The sequence below is a fragment of the Didymosphaeria variabile genome (genome assembly GCF_027946475.1).
Source record: "Didymosphaeria variabile strain IMI 356815 chromosome Unknown scaffold_3, whole genome shotgun sequence".
Classification (NCBI taxonomy): domain Eukaryota; kingdom Fungi; phylum Ascomycota; class Dothideomycetes; order Pleosporales; family Didymosphaeriaceae; genus Didymosphaeria; species Didymosphaeria variabile.
Window position 1 is genome coordinate 1,321,080 of NW_026611622.1, and position 26,653 is coordinate 1,347,732.

Genomic DNA, 26,653 nt, shown 5'->3' on the forward strand with positions numbered 1-26,653 from the left:
ATACAAAGCCGAATATGGAGCACAACAGAATCGCTGATAGCGGTGTGTGACCATTGTTGGTCCTCCCGAAGATATCCGCCACCCTTCTCGGCAGGTATGTCTGTGCAAGCATGAATACGCTTCGCGATGCCACATACAATTCCGTGTTCCTGGCAGTTCTTAGTCGACGAGACTCATGCGGCAATCATACCACTTACGCAGCTGTATATGCCGAAATGATGAAGAACAGGTGCAATGCCTTGAAAACACCGGCAATTGCAGATGCCTGAACGGCGACCACGAATGGCGATAGTCCTCCAGATCCGCTTCCTGGGGTCCACGTGACAGGGAGGCTGGGATCGGCGTAATTAACGTTTGCTGCAGCAGACATAAGAGTAAGAGGATACAACGAAAGTGGGACAATGTAAACAAACGACATCACTACCGGGACATCTCTGAAAGCCTCCTTCGCCTCGCCTGCCGTCATCGCTATGGCTTCCCCCCCGAAGCAGGAGAACATTGCTAACGTGACGGATGTTAGGAAGCCGAAGAATCGCCCGCCAGAGCCTGGAATACCGAACTGCGTGTCCGTGACGCCTTTGCTGTAGACGAGATGGTTCGAAGTGTTATTGAAACCTGTTGGTTTAAAGCCGGGCGTGAAAGCCATGGTCGTGTAATTCTTGCGGTACGACCCAGTGCGTTCTCCAGCGGCGCCGACATTGATGACAAGCATCAGGATACAGACCAGGATAAACAAGCAAAGTTTGAAGGCGGCGACGACTCTCTCGATTGTTCCATAAACCTTGACCCCGAAGCAATGGGTAAGTGTCGTCAGCGTAATGAAAGCTATCGTGATGGCAACCTCCACTGCGGGCGAATGGCGTTCTGGGTAATGACCAGACTTCATAAGTGACGTCAGTTCTGCAGAGTACGCCGTGAGGCAGGCCATGGACAGGATGTTCCCGAGACTTTGTTTGATCAGTCAGTCTCAGATAAGTTTTGTCAGTGGATCTATTACTCACGAATATGATGTAGCCACAGCGAAGCCTGCCGCGGGGTCCAGGAACTTATGTGGCAAGTCTATCAACGCTCCTGTTAATGGACGGCATGCGACCATCTCCGTAAGCGTGTATAAGACACTGGCTGCTATAATACCGGCGACAAGGTAGCTGAGAGGTCCTCCGAGAGATCCAGAAGTGGTGATGAGGGAGCCGGAAGTTACAAAGATGCCTACGCCGACACATCCACTAATGCCGATACCTGTGACGCCTGATTAGTACTGGACCATCGCTCAATATGGTGAAGGTACCAGCGAGCTGTGGACGACCAAGGATGCGATGCAGATGTTCATAGTGGTCGACATAGTAAGGACTCCGATCTAAGGGTCGTACATCACTCATGATGAAGCTATGGGATTCGAAAGCAGCCCAAGACAACTGGATGAATCGTGGAGACAGTTACGGATGTGCGCAATATCAATACGGCTCACGAAACAGTGCACAAGGCTTGCAGGCGACGAGGCAGAATCTGGCTCGGCAGGCACAGGCTATGCTAGCTTTGCCTTGCGAGCTATCAACAACGAATTGAGAGAAGAAACTCGGACTAGGGTAACAATTCGAAAGTACAGATAGATAAGCACGTAACCAAGCTGTTCATGCTGTATTGTGGCGCAGTATCGAAACCTTGCTATGAGCGCATAGATAACCAGGCGCGGCAAGCAGCCTGAAGTTTGAGTCTTAGATGTTGGAGTACGCAGTCTTGAGACTGCGCAACGGATGCGGATCACAGGGCTACAAAGAGGGGGCCAATCTGACGCCACGCCGCGCCCTTATTGGCTATAGGGCTGCGCGCGGTATGTCGCTCGCCTCACCCACTGGTTCCGACCAATACAGTGATAATGCCTCGAACCAAAACATTGGGCGCTGCAGAGGAAGTGGCTTAGCTGGCAGTGAGATGGACGCTGCACGAAGCCACCATGCGGGCCTTTTGCCCCGCGACACGTCGACACCTCAGCTGTCATCGCGAGCTGTCAGTGCCCTATAGCGCTGCTGCCTTCCCAGCCCAAAATCCAAATATCTCTTCTCCACTTTTAGCTTTTGGCATGGCACGAAGCTTAGGGTATCCTTGCCAAGCATGCTGTGAACGATGGCTCGCAATTCTTTTGCATCATCAGGAGTGATCCCGACATCGCCAGAGCGACAATCTCATATAACCGAGCGATTCGATGTTTTGCAGGCGTCAGAAGGCACCAGTTCAAAGACTCGACTGCAGCAGCAAAGATGCCGGTTCTCCATACGCGACTCTGACACCTTCGTCTCCACCGCCATCGCGCCAAACAGGTGGGTAGCAGCTGCTACCCCATCCGAAGTTCGCCTGTACAATATAGAAAGCCAGGATCTTGACCATGACGTCAAACCAGATGCGTCGATTCGTCTCAAATCATTATCGAAGGGAGAAAGCATACGAGCAGTTGCCATCTCTAACGATCTGCTGGCCGTTGTGACCCATCTTCGTCTCGTCGTATACGAGTACCAAGAGGCTGGCAACATCGAGAACAACATGTTACCCGAGGTACACATTGATCAGAAAGCAACATGGACTCCAAGATCAGTGTCAGTCCTGCAGGTAGACTCCACAGATGCGAACCAGAGCGCCGCTGCATGGATTGCCATAGGCGGTGAAGGTGTGAACGGCGTGAAGCTCTACCAGTATTCCCGGAACCCTGGCTGGACCGCCCTACGCAACTGTCGCTTGACTTTGAAATCTCCCCAGAATACCGGCCTCGTGCAATCTGTTGGCTTCTCGACGTTTGTGCGCTTGAATTCCTTTGTTGTCTTCGCGGTGACTTCAGAGAATCGTGTTATCTGCTGGTGGGTCCGTTCGCGAGAGATAGGTAAGCTGCCTCATTATCAGCAGTGTGCCCGAGTTACTCACCATTGTGATCTATTAGGTAGCCCGGAATCTATCTCACGGACAGAATATGATACCAGTGCAACGCAAAATCCATCCGTAAGCAACTTGCTCAGACCGATATGCCACGTCTGACATTCGAGTAGTCACATAGAGGAGAGATAACCGCCGTGGTCGTATTTGAATCACCATCTGGCACGGTATACGTCCTCGTTGGGATAAACCAAAAGCATGGTTCACCATTGATACGGAGCTTCATAACGCCCTTAGGTGCACCGAGTTCTCAGTGGAGGTCGCTTCCGGACAACGTGGTGGGGAGAAAATGCCTTTCGGCGGCCGCGACACCGAATGGTCGATTCCTCGTTGTCGTAGAGGAAGGTTCTTTGAAGCTTTTGACCCTTCGTGGTGCTTTCGAGGGAGGCCTCACGTGCTCGGAGCATACCGTGGAATGGATGTCGTCTCTTTCAGAGACGGCGAAGGACATAAATGCGATCTCCCCTCTCAGTCAAGGAAAGTCGGAGCTGCATTGAGATTACTGGAACCGATGGCCGTGGACATGTTATCTACGCGCGGGCGAGCGTGCCAGGCATGCCAGTAACGGCGCCTCCTTCGCTTACGAGACGCCCCTTCGAGATGGCGGAGCTTCACGGCGACAACATCGTGCCAGTTGTACCTGAGCTGCGCGGGAAGGAGGTGAACCACGCTCCGCGAGTGGACTCGACGGTAGGATCTCACTGGGAGCGTCTTTCGGGGGAAATCGAGGTCATGCTGGGCAGCTGAACAGGCTATTTCCTGAAGCTTGACCAGGACCCGCGCGATATCGCTGGGTAGGGAAACGAATACTCGAACGGGATCTGGGCAGATGCAGCCTACGAGAACTGCTGCATCTCTGAAACTGGGAACCATATTGGGCCACGGAGTGACGAGCGAGGACGTGTGGTGAGAAGAGTGTTGCATCTGAGCGCTGGCTCCGACGTCGGGTGGCCGTTTCCGGCAGCAACCGTCCCGGATGGGTTTAGCTTGCCGCATCGCTCCTGGCGAGACATTGCTGCTGTACTCCACCTGCGACGTGTAGGTACTGAATATAAAACTCCATCTCTCGCACTACATACCTGTCATCGACTTCCGTCGCATCGAATTACTCTCCGCGGACGGTGCCCTGTCGGCCGCACAGCCAGAAGCACCATGAGCCCCACACGCACCCATCGCGCCAGCCAAAGCAACAACCCCAGGGCGTCACGCCACCAGAGCTCGATACAGCACAAGTCCACGGAGGTGATGATCGCTCACTGCCCCAGCCCGCCATGTAGATGACCATGCGGCAGATGATGCAGGCGTGGCGTCGGCACCTGCATTTCCATTCTTCGTATCGGGATTCGACGTGTTCCGACTGCGCTTCTCTGGGCCTATCCCAAAGGCCCCCGGGAGACGCACAGCGACGCGATGCGCAACTCGCGTGGGATCTGTTTACCCCAAGCGGCCGCGGTGCTCCACTGTCGTCGAGACCCAGGGCCACCAGCGGAGCAGAAGACGGTCCACGGCAACACGGCCGCCATCATCGAGCGTCTGTCGCTTGCTTACAGTTATTATAGACGCTATGCGTCGTTCGGACGCGGTAGAGTTGGCGGCGGCAGGACTGGACCTGCATACTGAGTTGGGTAAGCTCAAAGTGGCTGGAGAGCTTTTAGTGGGGGATCTCATCGTCGGATGCTCGCCTCCCCTACCGCGACGGCCGAGTCCAGCGTCCGCGTTGGTCGACCTCCTCGAGCCAACCTTGTACGTTCCTGCTCCAAAGGCAGGGCGGAAGCCCTGGTCCAGTCGCCTATTCACACTGGTGCAAACCGCCATGGCGACCGTCTGCGCTGCTGCCGCCGCTGTCACTTCACAATGTCCATTACGCTGCACCCCGCTTTCCTTCTGATAACAAGCGCACCTTCCTTTCTTTAGCAGGCCACGTTCACCAGGTGCATTGTCGCCCTTTACCTTTACGGCCTCCAAATTTCTATATGAGGTAGTTGGGCTGCTTTGCCCACGTCTCGCTACCCATTTTCCATCTCCTGCTGTGCAACCCGTCGAGCCTAGGCCTTCACCTCACTCGGCACTTCCGACCCGTACAGTGATACATCCTACGGCTTCAAGTAATCTCCGACTGTCTGCAAGCGGTCCCATCTGAGACCTGCTCGACATGGTTACGCCACCGTTGCTGCTGCTCGGCGCCATCTTCGTCGTCAGCTCTACATTGTTCATCTTGCTGAAGAAAGCAAGACGTGAAGTGTTTCTGAATCGCCTTCACTGGGAGCGCCGACGATTCTCTGGTTCGAAGACCCCCCCTCGGTCTTTATCACCGACGAAGGAAGACAACAGCTCCGTACCAGACTATTCAGACGTGTACCCTCCATCTCGCAAGATCGCACTGGCGGACATTCCCGGTTTCGCTGAGAAACTAGGCAAGTCTCAGGAGGATGTGATACTCTCTGCTGAGAAGCGAGAAAGCGTGCCCCTTGCTACTGAGCTCCACGATGCGAAAAAGACCATGTCTACTCCGTGTGAGTTCACGGTAGAGGAGATCGAAGCACTCGGAGACTTCCCCGACTACGCTTTGCTCAGTGGCATACCCCTTCCCAGACCATATCCTAATTTCGACATCAAGAAGGCGAAGCCGAGGCCATACAGGCCTTTCCGATGGGCATACCACCAGACAATGTGTAAGTGCGGCATGAGAACGTACAGTGCCCTGTGCTGAATGTGCTGCAGCTCTCACAAAGATGGAGCCGGACTGGTGGCTAGAGCTCGAAAGCACGTACGCAGAACGTATGCGGCAACGAAAGGAAATATATGAGAGAGAAGGCGAGAACGTGCTGAACATGCTCCCTGGGTCATACTTTGCTTGTAAAGAATTGATGGAGATGGGTCTCCAATTCCTCTGTGCACGCTATCCGCAGCACTTCCGCCTAGACATGGAGAAGATGGTATTTTACAACGGCATCTTAGAAACGGAGTCGGACCTGAAGAACACTCATCCGCTCCATGTCCTTTTCAACAATGTCCCCGAAGACTTCGCCATCACGATGCGAAACTCTGAAGATGGCCTATACAGCTTCCGCGCGGGCACGATCTGCAGCGCTTTGGGGTGGAACGTGGGTTCAAAGATCGGCAAGACTCTGCCTGAGATACACGCACCTGTGCCAGATTACAAGGAGAAGATGCAGTTATCAATGGATCGGTACGTCGTCAAGCTGACCCCACTTTCGGCATGCGCTAATACCGGCCTAGTTACTTTACAAAGAAGCCTACTGATAAGGCTATTCAACGTGGGTCATGGGGCCTCGAAGTGGATCAACCCCTCTATATGCCGCCCGGTGACCCACACGAGAAGCTCCGTGACGTACAAATGCCAGAGCTCGACATCTCGCGCTGCAATCTTCGAGTCGACTGGCAGACTCTGCGACGTCTGCCCCTATCGGGTGCTATCGTCTTTAACTTCAAAGCACTCTTCACGCCCATAGAGGAGTTCCGCAACGAACCTTATGTACCGGCGCTGGTATTGAAGGTGCTGAACGAGGCGAAGCCGAACTTGATGGCTTACAAGAACACTTGGCATACCGAGCACGTTGTCAAGCCTGCATTGGACAAATGGGCGAAGGAGCAGGTTGAAAAGGGATGGGTTCCCGAGGACTGGGAGCCGCATACGCTGGATGAAAGCCCGTACTTCTCGGGGTGGGAGGAGAAGTGGCATCAGCAACAGGGCTTCTAAGTGAAGCGCACACATGCATAGGTCACCAAAACACACCCTACTTGGATATACCCTACTCAAAGACGATAAAGTCTGGCTCGTGGGTTGGTAGCGCGGTCATTTTCATCTGATTAAAGTTGTATATATTGGCGCTTGGATTTATCCTCGGACAGACTCGTAAGCTGTATACCCGCTGCGTGACCACGGGTCGCAAACGAGTCTTTAGCTTCAGCATATTGCATCTTAGATATCGAACACATCTACTGTTCTCAAGTACACAAGCTCCACCTGGAGCGGGGTATAGAAAGAAACAACTTCGGAAACAGAAGTGCTTTCCTGGGCGGGGACCACTCCCACGGTGACAGTGCTTTACACTCGCAGGGTGTCGTACATTGTACTGGTTGATCATTTCCTACGTTATGTATGTATTGTGTCCGTCCTTCTTGCTATCTGATTACTGTCGCTCTAAAATCCTGCCAAAGACGCACAGAACTCATGGACGCACAGAACTCATGGACTCATGAACTCATGGACTCATGGACTCATGGACTCATGGACTCATGCGTATAGATACTCGAAGGCTGGGCCTTTTTGGGATATCTGAATTGGCTGTGTCTGATCGCTAATGTATAGCTGTTCTCTCACGTGTGGAGGTCAGATGAGTGCTTCCGGCATATACGCAACGGTATTTCATTCGCAAGCTTGGACTCTTAGAAAATGCAGTTCGGCAGTCTATGCGATACTACGCCTCTTACATGGCAAAAATCAAGCCATGATAAGCGACCTGTTATTCTTATTCTGCACACGGCCAATCTGCCGTTTCCAACCGTCGATGATGCACAAGGGTATATCATCCCTACTTCTTGAGCCACTGCATCCAATCATGCGCAGCATCAATAACCCCCGCCATCCGATCATTCACGCTTTCCTCAATAAGCTTCTCGAACTCTCTCCCCGCATCGCCCTCACTCTTCCCCAACCACATCCTCTGCTCGACCTTCCTCACACTGCCCTCACGTTCCACCTTGATATCCGGAATGTTAGCCTCCTTCATTAGTGCAAACAGATTCAAGATAAGATTGCTCGACTTCCTTAGCGTAGACCACGCTGTGAAGCAATACTCCTTGAAAGCCATATAATTGGGATGCTCAGGCCCGCCCATGCCCTCGATCATCTGCGGCGCAATCTTCATCTGGGGAGCGTACGGCTTAGGGTCACGGCCGAGTATGTATCCGAAGTCGACGTGGAAAAAGGCGCCGGAGGGAGAGATGAGGAGGTTGTCAAGGTGGCGGTCGCCGACGCCGAGGAGGTAGGTTATCACGCTGTATCCGGCACAGGATTTGATATAGGTGTCCATTGCTTCTTTGCGGACACCCAAGAGCGCGGTGTCGTCTGGGTTATTAGCCCGCAGATAGGCGAGCAAACTGCCTTTGTGCTTTTGAAGGGCGGCGGCGAGGGACATTGATGGTATGAATTGGAAGGCACCAGTGAAGGCGGAGGTCGCGAGGATTCGGTAGGGTGTGAGTTTCAGGTCTAGATTCTCTTTCTTCAACAGTTGGTCCATCAAAGTAATGATCTGGATCACGAGCTGATCCTGTCGGAGATCATCTCCCGTTTTGAAGATGATCGGGTATTTCGTGTTGGCCATGGTCCTGAAGTTGAGCACCATCGGTAGAAGAGACGACTTCAGGACGTTGCAATCCTCGGGGTAGACACCGTTGATCATCACCGATGGATCGAGCGGGAGGGGAAGCGGGTCGAAGTTAGTCAGATCGTTCTTGGGGTCTGCAAGTGCTTTCTTGAGACGCGCGATCTTGGCAAGGCGGTCGCCGCCTCCATAGCGCACTTCTTTTGATAGCTGTGCAAGTACGGTGAGAAGTTCAACTTGTCGGCGGAACGTCCTGCGAATCTCTTTGCCTTCAGGCGTTTTCTCGAGCTCGGTCATAAAATCGTACTCTACCTTTGCGAACAACTCGCGATGCTCCGGCGCTTGGTCACTGCTGCTGTCACTAACTTCAACTACTAAATACCAGAACAGGAAGTTGCCCAACGCGAGGCTGTTGGCTGCGCGAGTAACAAGGAAGCGAGCTAGCGAGGAGTCGTCACGATCGCCGGAGGCCTCGTACTTGAGAGCTTGCACCAGCTGTAGGAGATAGAGTTGCAGCTCGTCGTCGTCGGCCTTCTTGAGACGTTCGACTGCATAGCTACGCACAACCGGGTGATCGAATTGCGGGCCCAGCAACTCCAAAGCGTCGTCGACGTCGATTTCCGCCCACTTGTCCAACATCGGAGCAGCCTGTCGTGCCTCGCGCTCGTTGTGCCAGTTTACGCATTTCACGAACTTGGTCAACGCGCGTTTCCGTGAAGACAAAAAGTAGCGGAACTTCCAAATTTCGTCGCGTTCCTGTGTGGTGATCTCGTCGAGCGGACCCCTGTTGAGTAGCGCGAACAGCTTGTCGCGGACATGAACGTTCGGCTTCCTGTCGCGATCTAGGGAGTCGGTCTGTTGGCTGCGCATTAGCTCGCGATGCTTGTCTTCTGCAGGATTGGCCCTACGCCCGATCTCAGGGTCATAGATGCGAATGAGACGACCGGCTTCTGCGTCATCCGTGCCAATTCCAGGGCCGAAGGACACTTCTGGTGGTGGCCGCAGGCGTATCTCAGAATCGGAAAGTAATTTGATATCGGAAACTGGTGGAGGGAGATACTCCATATCAGTGAAGACGATGGAATGGTCGAATCGCGGGAGCTCGATATCTAGGTAAAATATGTCATCCTCAGCGTCGTGTCCAACATGACCGTTAATTCCGTTTGACTGTGACTTGCGGCGGTTCATGGCCGTATGCTCTGCTTCGATGGCTTTGTCCTTTATCTTCTCCATCTTGCGGAAGACCAATTTATCGAGCCAGGGATTCTCCGGGATGTCGCCCATTTCCTGCTTCTTCAACAACTCCTCGAGCCTTTGCATCTCGGTAATCTGCTCGTCGACAGCGTGCTCCTGCGGCGCATCGTTCCTACCCTTACGCTCTGGTGGTATTACCCACCGGGTGGTGGTGTTGGAAAGGCCATCCGCAGCCTTGAAGCGATGTATCCTACAACGCTGGCGACCTTTCTGCAGGGTATTGTCTTTATCGAACAAGGGTATGGTGGTTCCTCCAAAAGGAATCGCGTGCCGATCTGAGTCCTTGTCTTCAGCTGGTGAAAGGTCCCACACGGTTATGGCGACCTGGGCGGATACGGGAAGGCTCGCGTACGTAATGGGTAGCGGTAGCCACTCGCCCCATATTCGCGCATTCTTGAATGATTTGTATGCGGTTTGGACCTCAACGGTGAGAGGCTTGCTGTCTGCCCAGATTTGGGCAGTGACGTACAGCTCAGAATGGGGGCTGATCCAAGTTAGGCGAGGACTCATCCCAAAATGTTCATCTCTCACTTGGTATTTGACGCCCGATGTCTCAAGTCCGGCCTCTTGAGCAGTACTGAGTAGGGAATCGGCTTTTGGTGGCCATCTAGTCGGTCACTGTCTGCTTTAGTGATTCTCCAGGAAGGGGCACAAGGTGAGAGAGGCTCACATCTTTACGTGCACCGAAAGCTCAGAGAGGTCGGTCGTGGTAGCAAAGTGAAAGGCTTCCATCGCCGGCGGGGAGCTTGATGTGAGCTATTGGCCCGCATGAACGTGGACTTAAGAGACTTGGAGGATAATCAGACGGACAGAAGGACCACTTATCCATCTACCTGCAGTACTCCATACGCGAGCTTTCGCGCCATATCATGATAGTTGCATGTAGGACGGTGAACGTCCTACTGTCACAAGCCACGCGCGCTCTGAAGGCTACGCGAGGAACGGTAACACGTGGGGTTTGCTTGGCATACGCGCCCCCGGTCGCTCCTCCTGTATCAAATCACGCTAGTCGGAGGGCTCGACTTCTCGCCGCGCCGCGTCCTTCAATGTTCACTTCCCAACGCTCGCCAACCACAACGCAGCGACGCTGCGGGTATCCGTCCGACGCGCGCACAAATTAACAATGGCACGTCTCAACACGCACACCTCTGCCACTCCCATGCAAAGCCGCGCAACAACTGTCGACACGCTCTACCGCGACCCAACTCCTGCGGGGCGAGGTAGCACTGCGCGAAACTCGTCATATTCTGTCATGAGCCCTGCCCTTTCGCAGTCTTCCGATAAAGAGAACGACATACCAGAATCGCGCCAAAATACGCCTCAGTCGCGAAGTAAAAGAAGTCTAATGGCAGGAACGCGTGCGCAGCGCCTTCCTACCCCAGACTCGGCCTCAACTTCGAATCCAAACAAGCGCCAACGAACAACCAAGTACGATTCCGGCATATCGGACTTGCGTGGGAATGGAGACGTGAATGTAGGAATATACGAGGACGGGCAGGATGAAGAGAATGAGGAAGATGACGGCATCGTGCAAGACGATGATGAATTTGAACGAGGTTTACCCACCCCGACTGATGTTGGGATCGAGGATGCAGAGGGAGAAGATGAAACAGAAGAGCCAGGCCTACCTAGGCCGGATGACGAGTTCGACGATGACAATCCGGACCTTCGTTATTACAACCCTCAACAACATCCCGAGAAACGCCGGCAGATTCGCTCAGGCTACCGCACTCTGCAGCGCGAGCTCGAAGGTGAGGTATGTGCTGCGAATGAAAAGGCAACCACTAACGGTGCTAGACAATCGCGATGAGTACATTAAGCCCGGCAGCAAGCGGCTAAACGAACTGATTCCGCAAGCGACGCGTGTTTTTGGCAAGGTGCGGATGACTGCAGATGCCGTGCTGGATTCTCACTTTTTGACATCGGTGACCGATCTATCATCAAAACAGCTGAAAAACAGCGTCGACCAGGGCAATCACGGGATCGGTGTCGACTTGGACCAATTTGTGTCCAGATGCATCTTCTTCATGAAGGAGGGAAGACCCCCCGGCGTGGATGAGGACGCGCAACCCAGTTCACGCGGGCGCCGACAAACGCAGCGTGATGAAGTCGATGAAGACGGTGACGGCGAAGGGCTCGATTGGGCGTATTTGGGGAGGCACGCGTGTTTCCCATCGAACAAGCGTCCTCCTCTTTCAAATTTCCTCCTAGGACCTCTCTCCGTCCAGAAACGCGTTCGGAACATGACGCAGCGCCGCGCTCGGTCACAACGGCAGCCGCTTGGCCCTGCTACACGACCACAGGAGATAAAATTAGACGAGATCCAGAAGAACGAAAGCTCTAGTTTGACGCATCAGGTCAAGGTTATAAAGGCGCGGTTATCTGATCACATTACAAAAGCGAGCGAATTGGTAGAGACCGCCGAGATTGGAGAAGATGAAGATGATGCAGCTGTCTTAAAGCGACATCGCATTTGCGTGACCCAGAACGAGGAGGCGGCGGTGTCCTTGTTCGACTTTGCGATCAACCCTGGCTCCTTTGGGCAGACCGTTGAAAACCTCTTCTATATCAGCTTTCTGATTCGCGAGGGTGCGGCAAAGGTAGAGACCGACGCAGACGGCCTACCGCTATTAGGTATGTCTACTGAACTAGCTATTATTGCTCATCAATAACCGGCAACAGCTCCTGAAGCGCCTCGTACCATTGTTGAGCAACGGGAACAGAAGGTGGAGAAACGTCAAGCCATTTTCTCCATCGATTACGCCACTTGGCAGACCTTAATAGAAGCATTCGACATCAAGGAACCTCTGATCCCAAACCGCGCTTCCGAAGAAACGAGCGTCGGAGCCGGCGGTTGGTATAGCTAGACGATCCTGTTCTTCGCATCATTTTGCTCTGTAAATTATGCGACGAGGGTACTTTTAAGGCGGCTTCGTCTCCAGCGTTACAGTGGCGGAGTCTACATTGGCATGCAGAAGAAGTGCCAGCGGTCAGCGTAGCAACCAGCTCCATTCCTAGGCGGGATACACACTACGCGAGGCATTACACAGTTCGATTAACTAAGAGGTGGTACTTGGCAAGGGGAGCATTGTTTATTGATACCCAAGATCTATTTGCGGTTCCTTTGAGGGGGCGTTCTTCGAATAAGTTGTACGAATATGCACGACATTGTTCTTCGATGAAAGCGAGCAATTTTATACGAGCTCTTAATACCTTCTGGCACATGTTTGATTGCATCTTGCTAACGCTGCAGGTCTACCACGTTCAATTATCAAGAAGCGGTCAATCGGCCCGACTTGATGATGTCGATCCTTGCATGGTACGCTGTATCAATGGCGTTCAGCATGTCACCCGCCCAAATACAATGGGCACCTGGAATCCTTCACACTGCCGATACTCGCCTCGACTCCGTGCACTATGCTTCGTTTGACTACGACGCCCGAATGGGCAGTCAGCGCCATCATCCCGCTACAATATCCATCCGCTGGACCCGGCAAGGCCCCTGCAGGTAGTGTGGGGTTCTCCGTAGCGAAACAACCGCGAGCTATACCGCGTAGGCAGCGCGATTTCATCTGTGTATGTACCTAGCGCATGTTCGTGACACAGGGTACTTCAAGGGTTCGGTTCCAGGTTGCTCGTGGCGTGAGGCTAAGAACAGCGTCCGTCTCGCCTCTGTACCACAATAGTTAACCCAGAGCGTAAAGCATGGCGCTCAGCGAGACCCTCACAACGAATGGAACCACGAAAGGTACGAAAACGAACATCGGCATCGTTGGCGCAGGCATTGCAGGCCTCGGGGCCGCAGTTGCGCTCCGCCGCGCAGGCCATGATGTCGAGATTTATGAGAAGAGCAGCTTCAAGAGGGAAATTGGTGCAGCCATCTTACTGACACCGAATGCGAACCGCATCCTCCGCCGCTGGGGCTTCAATTTTGACAAAGCGCGACCAGTCGACTTTGAGCAGTTTAGGCTGGTCAATGGGACGAGTTTGGAAGTGATTGAGAGGGTGGATTTTGGAGGCGTGGAAGAGCATTTTGGGGACAGGATGTGTGCGTATCATCGCGTGGACCTGCATACCGGACTCAGGGAGTTGGCGGAGAAAGAAGGTGCCGTTACTCATCTTGGTGCAGAGGTCATAGACGTCTCGCCTGAAGAGGGCATCATCACGCTGCAATCCGGCAGAAAGGTACAAAAAGACCTCTGCATTCTCGCGGATGGGTGCCACTGTCCCTTCCTTGAGAAAATTACCGACGAAGATATCCCAACTAGGAAGATTGGGAAGTCCGTGTATCGCTGGCTTGCGCCGATGGAGAAAGTTCTGGAACATCCAGACGCGGCGAAGCTGTGGAATGGTGAAGGAGCAGGCTTCTGCACGTTCTCCGAGCCCAAAAGCGGCAACATGATGGTAACCTACCCCTGCCGCTCCGGAACCCTACTCAATTGCGCCGTCTTCCACGACACGCGCCCCGACGAGATACACAAAGTGGATTGGAACGCGAACACTACACACGAGCGCGTGCTCGAGGCTTTGCAGAACTGCCATGATGCGGTAAAACATATTCCCATGACAGCGGAGCAGATGAAAGTCTACACTGTCACCCAGCGACCGCCGTCTACGCGCATTTGGAGGGGCAAAATGCTGTGTATAGGAGACACAGTGCATCATATGCTCCCCACCCACGCTCAAGGCGGCTGCTCCGCTCTCGAAGACGCCGCTGCGTTGGAAGTCCTCTTCGATTCAAGTACCGTCTCCTCTTGTCCTGCAGACCTCGCAAGGAGACTCGACCTATACACACAACTTCGCCTCCCGCGCAGCGCAACAACTCAAATCCTGAGTTCTACAAATCCGTGGCTCACGATGGAGCAAGTGGCCAAGAAGACGGAGGAAATTAGACGATTTTATGATGGCCATTTAGTAGACTGGCCTAAAGGGCTAGGACCGTGGAGTGCGCCCATCAGGGATTTTTGGTATAGTTATGACATTATCGAGGAGGCAGAGGAGGCGATGAAGTACAAAGACAGTGGGAAGCTGCCAGAGGGATGGAAGTGGTTTGGGGAGGTGAGGGAGAGGATGGGCGGAGGGTCGTGAGGGGAGACGCTGGAGTGGTGGTGAGCAACAGGGTGTAGTAATGATGAGCATGGGGGTATAAGGGAGGCATTTTCAGGGCTCAGTCCAGTTAGGTGGCTTTCAGCGCAACCCCTTGCCAATTCTTGTCTACAATCTGACCATCTGTAGAACTTTTGTTCACAATTTTCAAGATGTCTGACCTCTTAGGCCACTTAATGGCCTAAAAAAACTAGCGCAGCGCACCAAAAGTATAAAAGGGATTACCTCCTATCGCATCCAGCATACCTTCACCATTGCCTTCCCCAACACCAACCAAAAAGCTAGTTTAACAGGGGATCGAACCCTGGACCTTTCGCGCGTTGATCACAAGCTTGTGAAGCGAACGTCATACCACTAGACCATTAAACTTGGACATGATTGGTTGGATTTCGAGGACAGAAGCTTTTATACTTGAACTTGAAGAGACACTGAGCCAACCCGTGCTGTTCAAGCTCTGTTCTAGCTGACGATTGCACACGAACTGTGCGCGAAAGCAGTGTGGAGACGAGAGGTAAAGAAGCTATGTGGGTCGAGGCTCGGTTGTATGCGTGTAGCCGAAGTGCGGGTCTACCATACCAGAACTACCAGCTTTGTTTGATAATCAATCCTATGTGCCCAAGAATTAGGAGCAGCCTCCCTCGGTCTGTCGTTTTCTAATGTTTGATGCCCTCAGATCTGGTCTTGCTCGAGTCCTTCTAAATCATCAAGACAAGATACTGCCGTCATCCTACAATAGCCAGAGCATTAATTTCTACTTTTGGTAGCGATGCAGAGAGCCTCGAAGCATTTTTCGAACGGGTTTCTATCTGTACATTGAACAGGTGTAAGAAAGAATCCTTGATGTTTGTAACTGAAAGTGGTCCTATCTGAATGCGTCACATATGCAGACCTTGATTGAGTGTCACATCTATTCCACCAACAATATCTCATCTTGTTAAGGTTCGTGGTCTAGTGGAATGACATTCGCTTCACAGGCTCGTGATCAGCACACGGAAGATCCAGGTCCGATCGCATCACGTGCTACGCATATGCCCGCCTTAGTTGCAGAAGGCCCATCCTATCTGATCCCATGAATCAAAGCTCCTTCTGTTGACCCACACAAACAAGCGTACGGTTGGTAAACTTAGATTCCCAAACCAACATGGCCACTCCGAACATCCCTCTCCGCCTTTTTCCATATCGCCATCAAGCTCCCCAACCCCATCTCCACCAACTCTCCCCTTGGCTCGACCAACCAATGCAATCTTCCCATCTTCTTCATACTCTTGTGCCATCCTGTAAGCAACACCGCATACACCTTTCTGTCCTCATCCATGAATTCAAGATTGCCAAACCCACTGCTTGAAGCCCCATGATTGCGCGACCCCATCTCCCAGAACATTGTGTTTGGTTGTGGCAAAGGCATAGAGGAGGCGGAGGCGGAGGCGGAGTTGGATATATCCAAGCGGAACAGGCGTACTTTTTGCGACTTGTCTCTGCGCGGTACGACGGAGATAGACGCAACGCGGCCGTCGCTCAACTCCAGCCTGCTACTGCCGAACTCTGTCGCGAAGGATGCGGTACCAAGCGCTCCGCCCTCCGTCTTCTCGCCTGCGTACATCACCATCTGCCCCGCGTGCTCGCCTTCATCCGGGAATTCGAAGACGTAAGAGGGCGAGTCGGAATTTAGGTGCTTTACGAGCGCGACTTTCACTTTGCGCATGTAGTTTTGCTCAAGGTATATGTGGTAAGTTGTGTATACTTTTTTGGGGCCCATGGTACTCGGGATGGTTGCGGGGTTGCGCTCATCGTTGATCTGGTTGTCGGTGGTGGGTGCTGAGGGTGCGGGTGGGGGCTGGGGTGTGTATGCGGGAGGCGCGTCGAAGGTTTCTAATGGGGCCGAAGGACCTGCTTCTGATTTCTCTGGCATGTCCATGGTGAGCTGTGTTGAGTGTTGTTGGCACGCTTCCGAGTCTTTGGTTGTCGAGGGAAGTCCGTTCACGGAGTTGCGGCTCCTTAGTAGACCCACCACAACTTTACCATACCCACTTGAGTAAAGATCAGATCACGCGTGGCTTTGGATCCAAGAAACGGACCCTTGAACTAGTTTTGGTGGTGTAGCATTGAAAGATTTGGGGGCGGTGCCAGACAAGGGGCTGCGTGGGGTAGGTCTCCGCACGCAACAATAAAGCGTACAACGCGACGGTCATGTATGGCTGAATGAAAAGTTGATGAAACATGTATCTTTCTAGCCAAAGCTAGTCATGTTATTCATTCCCACCTGCAGCTTTAAAAAACTTGACTCGCTAATTTGTGGAAACTGGCACTTGTCCACAGAGTCAATATGCCCTTCTCGAAGCAACCTTAAAAACTCCGAAAAAAAGAAAATCGAGGATTCGTGACTAAACGAGATGGAGGCCAGAAAAATGTAGTTTAGTGAAGTGTGCAACGGTCCTTGCGTTTGCGCTGAACACGATGCGGCCCTCAACTAGGACTTCATGCTAGAAACCGGACGACCAAGTCAAGCCACCTCTGCATTCGCCCGCTTGATCTCCCGACGGATAATGGAGATGGATGTCGCGACATGCAGGATTTCCGATAGAATGTGTAAGACCTGGAAGACGTATCCGACCTCGTGCCACATGCCCATGATTGCAGGGGAATACCACGGCGACCACCACAGCGACATCCTTCCATGTGTAGGGCCCCACCCATTTCTCAGGTAAAACAAACAGGTATAGTGACCTACTAGGAGTCCCAATGCGATGAAACATAAAGCCATGATATACTGCACACATTGAATGAGGAGCGTGAGGGCCAAGTGCATCAAGATCAACGCCCAGAATTCACTATTATCATGGTAGTAACCTTGCTGGAGTATCAGGCGGTCATGCTTGTAAAGTGTGAAGTCATTGTCAGGATACTTGTCCATGATCCTGAGCAAGAACCGCTCCGGGCGCTGATACCACCAGGTTTCAGACACTCGCTGGAAGAACTTCTGTGACATCGTGAGACGGGCCGGATGGCCAGGGTCGTCGTGAGGTTCGACTTCTTGTCGACAGTAAGGACAACGCGTATCACCACTTTCGTTTCGATGTTTCTTCAGACAATATCTCCCGAGGATATGGCCGCATGGCAGCAGGCGCACTGCCGTACACGGAGGTGAATCATCATCCTTTTCGAATTTACCGTATGCGCGAAGACAAATGGGACACTCGGCGTCTTTGGGTAGTCCAGTGACTGGTTCGAAGGCGAAGTCCGCCTCAGTTCGAGGTATGAGATGCAGACGGGAGATGTTGACAATACCAATATTCCGGTCCATCGTTGCGGAGTTGACCTGGGGTTGGGGTTCCACTGGTGATGTTTATATCTCAATGAGTGAGGCACTTTATGGGACACGTCAATAATAGCGAGCCTAAGAGAGAGACTGTTTGCTACCTCTCTGCATTCACCGGGCGTGTAGAGGTGGTTCTCTCCTAATCAAGCAATGATAGTGAAAGTTCGTATACCATGAGAACAAAGCAAGTCCCCATGCGGGATATTTCACGCACGGCTTTGGAGAGACCATTCGCAAGTGACCATTCAATATACTAACCTGTACTATTCATTGCGGCCAAAGGTCCCTACCTTGACCCGGCGCCTGGGCTAAACGGCTCTCCAGGAGCGGAACCATTGTTTTGGAACGAACCCTTCACGGCAATAGGTATTCGATGCTCGAACATTCATGCTGTAGATTGTCCTAAGGCGCCCGAGGATGCCTATGTTGGAACTCCAGGCGTGGAAAAGTCACGTGACGGGCCAGAACCTGAGATGGCTATCGAGTGCCAAAGGTGGTGCCGCGGGTCCTGCTGGCTTTGGGTCAATACGTAAGTGTCACGATACCTTGTAGTGAGCTGTTCGTGGTGTTGAGTGTGGCATGTTTACCCGCCATCGTCATCGTGCAGACGGGTATCTTCGGTAGTGGGGAACGGCTGGAGAAGACGGAATCCTTTCGATGGAGAAACACAGATCGGCCCCTGAAGGCCAGCGTGAACCCGTCGGCTAGCGATGCAGGATGACGAAGGGACGTGTGAAGTCCGCGTGCGGTTGTCAAGTCTCGCGTCGCGGTCGAGAGAGGCTGCGGCCGGCGCACCATGTCGGCAGGTGGAAGCGGGCGCGGACTGCCGAGGTCAGCCCATGTCACGCGACCGCTCACCACAAACACCGGGGAACATGGCACCACCGACGCGTCCTGCAACGGCTGCTGTGTGCCTGGCGGCCTCCCTTCTCTCCGGACCCAGCGCCGCTCTGGAGCCTCGGCAGCGCCCGCGTTTAGGCTGTGCACTCCCACTTTGGCTGCGCTGCAAGCAATTCCGCGCCCCGAGCGTGACATGCGCGGCCGAGAAGCAGCACTGCCCGCTGTGGAGCTGTACGCCAGGTACTGTCGGTGCGTCCCCCAGGCGCACGGGAAGGGCTTGGGCTGGGGATGCGACACGAGAATGTATCGGATTGGACTGTCGGCTGATGGTGGACGCGAAGGTGGTAGGACCGGGCGACGTGCTCATTGGTGGGCTGACGCTTCGGGATGCGGAGTACATGGTGTACTGTCACGAGCATGCGATGCCATTGTCTCTCCACCTGGCGCATCTGCGCCTGGGCTCGTATATACATTTCCTTCTGCCCACTTGTCTGAAGCGCTTCCTTAGACAAGTACCGTATCGGAATCAATCAAACCCACTGCACGTCCACTGTATTCACACCACCATACATCGACTGGGCTACCACACCTGGCCATATAAGGAATACAAGCATACATCCTGAGAATAAAGCACACTTCAAGCCCAACAAATAGGCCTCTTCACACAAGTCACATCAACATATGTCTCCACGAACTCCAACTACAATGGCCCGCCGCTTCATCGCCACCGCAACACACCAACCCGCTCCCGCTTTCAACGCGTCCCGAGCTGCCGCCCCCTTTATCGCAGCAACAGCAGCAGCAACAGCAGCTACCGCAATCACAGCATCAAGAGCCGCACCAAAGCTTGGCCGAATCGGCAAATGGTATGCTATCCATACATACCTCACCAACCAACACATCACTGACTGATATAGGTACCTTCCCACCATGGCAGCCGTTGCCTTTGGCATGCTCTATATCCCTGACACACTCTTCATGGAGCCTTCCAAGCGCACCGTAACCCTGGATCAAGCCAACCGCTTCATCGGCATGGGCATCGACCAGCATCTCTCAGACCACAACCGCCGCGCCAACTACGGCTACGAACTCACCCAGGAAGAGAGGAACCAAGCCATGCTCGACTCGTACGGCTCCCGATCCAGTCTCGATGACATGGAGAAGGCCATTGCAGGCTACGAAGCAACGAGACCCAAGGGTCCGGTTGAGCAAAGGAGGGCACTTGAGGATGCCTATGGCGAGAGGAGCAGCTTGCACCATTTGAGGCGAGCGATGCAGATGTATGAAGTGCAGTGAACGACTAAATGAGGTTGATGTGGGGAGAAGAACATCTATTGGAACATTCATTCGGATGCCTTGGACATCGAATAAATTGGGAAAGACGTCACGCGACAGGAGCGCAGATGACTGTCGAAATAAACCATACCCAGGGCATTGACCCAAGAGGAGCAGTGGACGCAGAGACACGCGCCGCATTGGCAGTGACGGCAACAGGAGTAAGGGATACGATCAGGGCCGTGGGTAGGAGTAGGAAGGACCATGTACGGACTGTATCGATATCAACCATTAACGAATTCAGTATTTAAATATTGTGAATCTGTCCCAGCTTATGCAGAACCCTACATGTGCAACGCTCTGTTTTCTTGCAGTACAAAGCCGGAGTTCCCGCTTGCTTGAGTCCGCGAACCCATTTGCTTATAGGTCACGTGCATAGCTAAATCGAGCAAGAGCTGCCGACGTAGCCCGGCTGACTAGTAAACCTGCTCTTGTTCTTTTCTGAGCACCCTTGCAACACGAAAGCGCTCCCATATGTCGCTATAATGACAAATGCTCCTTTACCTTAGAGTTCAACCATCGGCGGCTCCCGTACTCATGTTGCTTTCTCGCAAGCACTATGCAACAATCCGCAAGCACATATGTACTTGGCTTGGTGTGATCATGCACGTTCGATTCAAGATATCGCCGGTTTGCTAAGAGCTATGAGATGAAGGCGAAGTTTATCTCCAGTTGATGAGAGTAGGATATTGCTAACGATAGATAGATCGTGGACTATAACATGTTCTAGTTAATGGTCTTTAAATCATCGAAGAAACATGAACGGCCAACTGCCTGATTAGGAATATCGCGGGCATGTTTCCTATAGAGCCTTTTATCTCTTGGAGCAACTGCATTCGAAGGCGGACGCTTCACCTTGGCAATATTAATACCGCACAATGATCTCTCCCTCACAAAGCTCGTGCAGGTACCAGAAAGCGACACATCAATTACACATTGTTTCCATTGCAGTTATATACTTCATCTTTCCCCACGTAGGACACATGACAGTGAAGGACCTGGAGATGGCGCATGGTCACACCTTGTAATAGTCTAATTGGACAATTCAACACGAACCGAACTTTCCAAATTTTACTTTGAGTCTTCCGCTAGACCCTCCTCTTCCTCCAGACATTTTGTTAGTTCTTCAGGTCGACATAATTGCCGCCGCTACAACTATTCTCAACGATGGTCCTTCACCTGAGTTTGAGGATGTCTTGCTTAAAGATAGCGATACAAGTCCTGAAAGTTCTGACTTCGATGCCGTTGCATGTGTGTATGCTCTTGAGGACATCAACGTCTCTTCCATCGAGGCAGAGGACAAAAATCGCCCTTGCCTGTTAGTTGCCTTTTGGCGTCTTTGACGAAGAAGAAAATTTCGATTCTGCAATTGACAAATTGTCCAACAAAGACGCTGCCTCGTCTACTATCAGCGGAAGCATAGAGTGCCACCGGAACAATGATCCGGTCAATAGTCCGTGAGTATTACTCTGAACTACATGACGGTCTCAGGCATCTCGTAACGTGCCTTCCCCTGAATCCACCTAGTAAACATCGTGTTACTTTATCCAGCTTTGTTAACGCCTGCCTCACTGAAAGTCTGAAGGTATACACTCTCTTCCGAGGGTGAATGTTACCGGACACAGCTTACATACCTTTTTCTTGCAATAAGAGATGTTCCCTTTACCTGTCTACAATTGTGTCGAAGAAGGTTGATCTTTCGGTGGGATATGCAGTGCCGGCGACAGCTGGACGAGGACGAGGACGATGACTAATGATAATGTCCAATACGACGAGTTGAGGAGCGCGACGACACGGCGACGCACCACTAACCCCAGGTAATGCTGGTGAGATCAGCAATCGTATAGCACTATTTCCATCCGGCAGGCGTCTTGAAAGTCATTGGTTCTCTTGAACTTCTTCATTATTCGAGAATAGCTAGGTATATTGTCTACCAGAAACCGGCATTGGTTGTACAGATGGGGATATCGATTCTACGGATGGGATAGTACATTTAATAACAGACCATGGAATACAAAGACGCTGTATTATCGTCCTCGTTTATACTTAGGTGCTGTCTGGACTGTAAGCCTTTACCTAAGTTAGTCGCGACATGTGCATCTATGAGTATGGTAGAACACAGGCTTTTTCAACCGGTGACTGAAATATTCGACTAGTACGTTTCTATGTCGCATTCGATTGTTTTGTCTATAGCTAACATGAGATTGAAGGTACAACTCTAAGACATCGTGACTCTAGATAGAATGACCTAAGCTCCAAATCTTTTATTGCGGTCGTGCATATCTGTGACAATTAGTAGCACCTGGCTTTTTTTATTCACGATATCTTGGTTGCTATAAGCTTTCACTTCGCAGCATTTCTGCACCTCGCTTCTATATAATATAATGACCTACTCAATAGCTAGCCAAAACCAACATCCACACTCAACCAGAGTGTCACAATTTCGAAGTATCGACCCAGTCGAACTCTACCCGGGGAAAAGATGCCTAACCAATTCGATCCAATGAACGTCCTGGGAAAGTGGATTCAAGTCAAGACACACTTCACCAAACTCCTAGTCGACGCCTCGACCAACATCGAGGTCGTCAATACAGTGCTTGCGGAGACTACCGAGTCGCTCTCACCTACAGACATGCAGCTACTAGAACCTCTCGAAGGCTACGAATTTCGACTACGCCCAGAGGACGACGCAATCTACTTGATCATCGCACCGCAAGGCGGGTGGGGCACGGGTCCAGATGAGCGCTTCAAGGTCCCTTGTGGGTCTGAGGAACTTCAAGCCAACTACGACTCGTTCCTTGATTGGCTGGAGGCCATCTTCGACGCCCGTAATCCCTTTCATATGGCGGAACAGCCTCCCCTGGGAGGAGTTGCCAGAGGCTGATGATGTTGAGCCTGAGGCCAATCTTGGAGCTACGATCCAGAGCGATACCCTCTTGATGAATGTGCACGTTGACTTGACTCTGGCTTCCGAGGCTCTCGATGGAGGCTGGTGGAATGACGCATTTGCCGACAACGCCGAAAATGAGGCGTGGGCCCGCACCTTCGTCGAATCTCTAGAGCATGTTGAGCACTCTGAAATCGCTGCGGACAAAAATTTGTGCTCCTTCTGCTGGTTGCCCTTCGGAGAGACTGATGAGTTCCACCCACTCTACGAGCCTCCGGCTCTCCCCAGCGATCCACGCGAGGCCGAAGCAATTCTCCTATGCCAGGAGTTCCCGTTCGATGTTCGCCGTCCTAACAATGATGCTGTGGTTCTGCCTTGCAAGCATATCTTCGGCCGCGACTGTCTCATTGATTCGCTCTCTGCTGATTCTACGTGTCCAGTCTGCCGCAAGGAGATGCGCACCTAGGTACGTAGCGCGGCTCTGTGCTCGGTGCGTACAAGAGTTTGCATTAGCAGTTGGATAGGAGCGTGTCACGGATGAAGACTAGCTTCGATATTGATGGAGCATGAGCGAAAATTCACATAGAATCATCGAGAGCAAGGCAAAAGGGTCATCATCAGGTACTGTTGCTGCAGCATATTGCCAATCCTTTAGTAGCAATAAGACTTCCTTTGCCAAAGGTCCGCTGCTTACAAAGTGATATGATTTCAATTGGTGATATAATAATGTGAAGACTTCTTACATCATATATTGACGGTAAGGCATCTTTGCGTAACAAGCTCCTTATCAGATTTACCATTCGTGTAACCGTGTAGTTAGGGTACACCTTCATTCGTCCACTGAACTTGCACTATTAATTGATGATGTCTTGGTGTTCGGCCGCGATGATCACCAAGTCATGAAGTCCTAGGAAGACAAGAACGAGACATGTCTAAAGGTTTGGCCTATATCGATTAAAGCTGTATAATGGGATGTCGCTCTCCAATGGAAAGTCAAAATTAGTATCTTGATTCCCCTACCTTAAGCATACCTTGTCGTTACAGACCTGCCACTTCAGAGTGTAGTCGGCGCAAATGCGCATTGTTCTCGCATGATGCAAAAACACAGTAAGGACGCTTCCGAATAAACATCGACAATTTGAGTGCGACTAGAGCCCTTGGGGGTATACATTGTAAAGCAACAGCATGACGGCATCCAAAGTATCCTCGAAGTCTACATAAGGTGTACTAGCATCATGATTAACCTCCAAACCCAGCAAAGCTCATCCGCTTAACACGCAACTGCAAAAGTAAACACGGATTGCTTTTCGTCTGAACCGCCAAGCTCTGCATTCAAGACTCAACAGCAAGTTTCGGACACCATGACACCATCCCAGGACCAAATCAAGGACCAGTATATAGATCTGGCGATTGATTACCTCCCCTGCAGCAAGTCTCATCCTAGCCAGTACCACGCGCTGCGCTGCAAGCACACCGTTATGACTGATACAATTGTCCCATGTGGCCCGAACTGCTTCGGCGAAGGCTCCGCCATGAGCTTCATTTGCCACGCATGTGATGATCCCATCCGCAGAGACAGCGGCACTGGTCTTGATGGCATAGACCACCAGAGCTACCATGACACGAAGCCGGCTGAGGCCGATGTTTGGGTGGCTAAATTCTTCGCTGAGCACCCGGAGGCTTTCCAGATGAAGGAAAAGCGGAAGCCGCATCGTTTGGGCCAGGGCTTTTGGCAGCTGCAGGAAATCCAGCGCACATTGGACGCTGCGACTTCGCCGTGCCGATCCCACGCCTCTCGCACCAAGGAGAAGGAGCGGGTAGACAAGCGTGCCCGCCGAATGACTAGCGAGCTCCCCCAGAGGTGGAGCCCCTATTGAGTAGGTCTTCACAAGGTGAATGGAGTCGGGTCAGCCAGTGTCTTGCGAATGAGTAGTAATCTGTGAATAGTATTGATATGTGAGTCGGGCAGGTCCAGATCTACTTGAAATGGATTCCTCTTTTGTAATTTCGTTGCGTTAAGTTGTTCTGAGGTTTTCGTGTACCGTAGCACCCGCGGGCATTATCAAGGCGTGCATAGAATCGCGCTGCCTTCGCTGTGCTTTTCCTTCTGCTTTGCCTGTTCCATACAATCCAATTCATATTCGGAAATGAGCCGGTCTCGTTTGCTGGAATATTGACAGTATACCGTGATCATTAACTCAATGATCCTTAAATTGTTCTTCTTCATGTTGGTAAGTGCCGTGATCGTATTCTCCACTGCAAGTTAATCACTAAGCTACTCAGTCTGACCAACTATGTCCCTTATCAAGCCACCGAATAGTGGACATGCTATTATGCGGCCTCTGTTCAATAGCTTTGTTCATATACAATGGAAAACCCAAGAAGTTCTTCCAGTATTATCGAATGTCCAAAGTTCGCCATGCACTGAATTGTTTCCAAACAATGTCTTTGTACGCCATGGCCCTTCAGAGCATATAAGACATTTACCGAACGAGTGCAGGAAATCAGATCGAGAAGAACAACCCACTTCACAAGTGCAGCTTTGTAAATTTATCGCTTCTGTCACAGACGAACTCTGACCGAAAGAATATCTCTTACCAAGACTAAGATGCCTGCAGTCACCGTAACGATGGAGAATATTGACCCTCACTACCGATCCGAAGCACTCACCTATGCGCCTTGCAATCAGCAGAGTCAGTTCCACAAGCTGAAGTGTGGACACACAGTTCGCACTAACCCGGGCGCTCCCTGCGGTCGAAACTGCTCCATTGCCGATCCTGAAGACTCTTTCATCTGCCACATGTGCATCATCTTGATTTACGACCCGAGCCTCACTGAAGACAACTGTTCAAGCAACATCCGGTACATGCTCGGCGACTTAGGTAGATGGCAGATGGCAGATGCGGAGGAAGATATCGCAGAGCAGATGGCCAAGGGCCTGCGACCGTCGGATCCGGCCAAGGCCCAGGATTGGCTTGGTGACTTCTTCAATGAGTACGGCGATGCTTACACCGAGAAGAAGGTGGAGAAGAAGATGGTGGAGAAGAAGATGGTGGAGAAGCAGAAGGTGGAGAAGCAGAAGGTGGAGAAGCAGAAGCAGAAACAGAAGCAGAAGCAGAAGAAGAGGAAGCGGGTTTTGGAAGATAGGCGTAGTATTTTGTCCGAAAATGCTGTTCGCAACGATAGGGAGGGTCGGACTTTGAGCGGGAAGCGTCAACGAGTGTAGAGGCTCAGTGGCCAAGACTGCTGTGAACCATTAGGTTTGCTGACCAGCATCCAATCGAGCTTTGAGAGCGAGTCCATCACAGTCTCTTGATTGATTTCTTCTCATTTCTGATCTTTGGGAAATCCTGCATTTGATCTGTAGTCTGTCAGTTTTGCTGCCACGCTGAGTCGGTCTCGCTTGGCAGAGCATCTTTTCTATTAAATCCCTAATTCACAACTGCTGGCGACGTATCATATGCTCTTATACTGTTTCTGTAATTAAATCGTGATGTATGATGTAGCTCTCTCAAATTGTGCACCAGCCCATCATATACCAAGGCAGCGCAGATGAATACAAGAGCCATATGAATTGCTCTGCCCCGCCTCAGTAACACTTCCAGCCACAGCCCGTACGCAAAGTGTCAGCTCGGCGCGGGGCGA

General features: G+C 52.0%; 9 protein-coding genes and 1 non-coding gene across 10 annotated transcripts; 6 read left to right on the forward strand and 4 right to left on the reverse strand.

Annotated features, from left to right (window-relative positions):
- Positions 1-193: 193 nt before the first annotated feature.
- On the reverse strand, positions 194-928 carry N0V89_003788 (uncharacterized protein; the record flags this gene model as incomplete). Its single annotated transcript, XM_056212586.1, has 1 exon — positions 194-928. The coding sequence occupies one exon, from the start codon at positions 926-928 to the stop codon at positions 194-196; it is 735 nt and encodes a 244-aa protein (XP_056072894.1).
- Positions 929-5,074: 4,146 nt separating this feature from the next.
- N0V89_003789 (uncharacterized protein) lies at positions 5,075-6,643 on the forward strand (the record flags this gene model as incomplete). The annotated part of the gene is made up of 3 exons (XM_056212587.1): positions 5,075-5,594; positions 5,644-6,112; positions 6,163-6,643. The coding sequence occupies 3 exons, from the start codon at positions 5,075-5,077 to the stop codon at positions 6,641-6,643; spliced, it is 1,470 nt and encodes a 489-aa protein (XP_056072895.1).
- An 835-nt stretch (positions 6,644-7,478) lies between these two features.
- VPS34 (Phosphatidylinositol (PI) 3-kinase) lies at positions 7,479-10,256 on the reverse strand (the record flags this gene model as incomplete). The annotated part of the gene is made up of 3 exons (XM_056212588.1): positions 7,479-10,008; positions 10,056-10,142; positions 10,195-10,256. 3 exons carry the CDS (start codon positions 10,254-10,256, stop codon positions 7,479-7,481), a joined length of 2,679 nt encoding a protein of 892 aa, XP_056072896.1.
- A 391-nt stretch (positions 10,257-10,647) lies between these two features.
- On the forward strand, positions 10,648-13,036 carry N0V89_003791 (uncharacterized protein; the record flags this gene model as incomplete). Its single annotated transcript, XM_056212589.1, has 4 exons — positions 10,648-11,275; positions 11,322-12,158; positions 12,207-12,381; positions 12,778-13,036. The coding sequence occupies 4 exons, from the start codon at positions 10,648-10,650 to the stop codon at positions 13,034-13,036; spliced, it is 1,899 nt and encodes a 632-aa protein (XP_056072897.1).
- A 193-nt stretch (positions 13,037-13,229) lies between these two features.
- N0V89_003792 (uncharacterized protein) lies at positions 13,230-14,612 on the forward strand (the record flags this gene model as incomplete). The annotated part of the gene is made up of 1 exon (XM_056212590.1): positions 13,230-14,612. One exon carries the CDS (start codon positions 13,230-13,232, stop codon positions 14,610-14,612), a length of 1,383 nt encoding a protein of 460 aa, XP_056072898.1.
- A 300-nt stretch (positions 14,613-14,912) lies between these two features.
- On the reverse strand, positions 14,913-14,999 carry N0V89_003793. Its single transcript has one exon. It is a non-coding gene; the product is annotated as a tRNA-Val (tRNA).
- Positions 15,000-15,753: 754 nt separating this feature from the next.
- N0V89_003794 (uncharacterized protein) lies at positions 15,754-16,545 on the reverse strand (the record flags this gene model as incomplete). The annotated part of the gene is made up of 1 exon (XM_056212591.1): positions 15,754-16,545. The coding sequence occupies one exon, from the start codon at positions 16,543-16,545 to the stop codon at positions 15,754-15,756; it is 792 nt and encodes a 263-aa protein (XP_056072899.1).
- Positions 16,546-19,491: 2,946 nt separating this feature from the next.
- Positions 19,492-20,082, forward strand: N0V89_003795 (uncharacterized protein; the record flags this gene model as incomplete). The annotated part of the gene is made up of 2 exons (XM_056212592.1): positions 19,492-19,652; positions 19,704-20,082. The coding sequence occupies 2 exons, from the start codon at positions 19,492-19,494 to the stop codon at positions 20,080-20,082; spliced, it is 540 nt and encodes a 179-aa protein (XP_056072900.1).
- Positions 20,083-22,603: 2,521 nt separating this feature from the next.
- Positions 22,604-23,474, forward strand: N0V89_003796 (uncharacterized protein; the record flags this gene model as incomplete). Its single annotated transcript, XM_056212593.1, has 2 exons — positions 22,604-22,949; positions 22,999-23,474. 2 exons carry the CDS (start codon positions 22,604-22,606, stop codon positions 23,472-23,474), a joined length of 822 nt encoding a protein of 273 aa, XP_056072901.1.
- Positions 23,475-25,450: 1,976 nt separating this feature from the next.
- Positions 25,451-26,234, forward strand: N0V89_003797 (uncharacterized protein; the record flags this gene model as incomplete). The annotated part of the gene is made up of 2 exons (XM_056212594.1): positions 25,451-25,458; positions 25,577-26,234. 2 exons carry the CDS (start codon positions 25,451-25,453, stop codon positions 26,232-26,234), a joined length of 666 nt encoding a protein of 221 aa, XP_056072902.1.
- Positions 26,235-26,653: the final 419 nt, after the last annotated feature.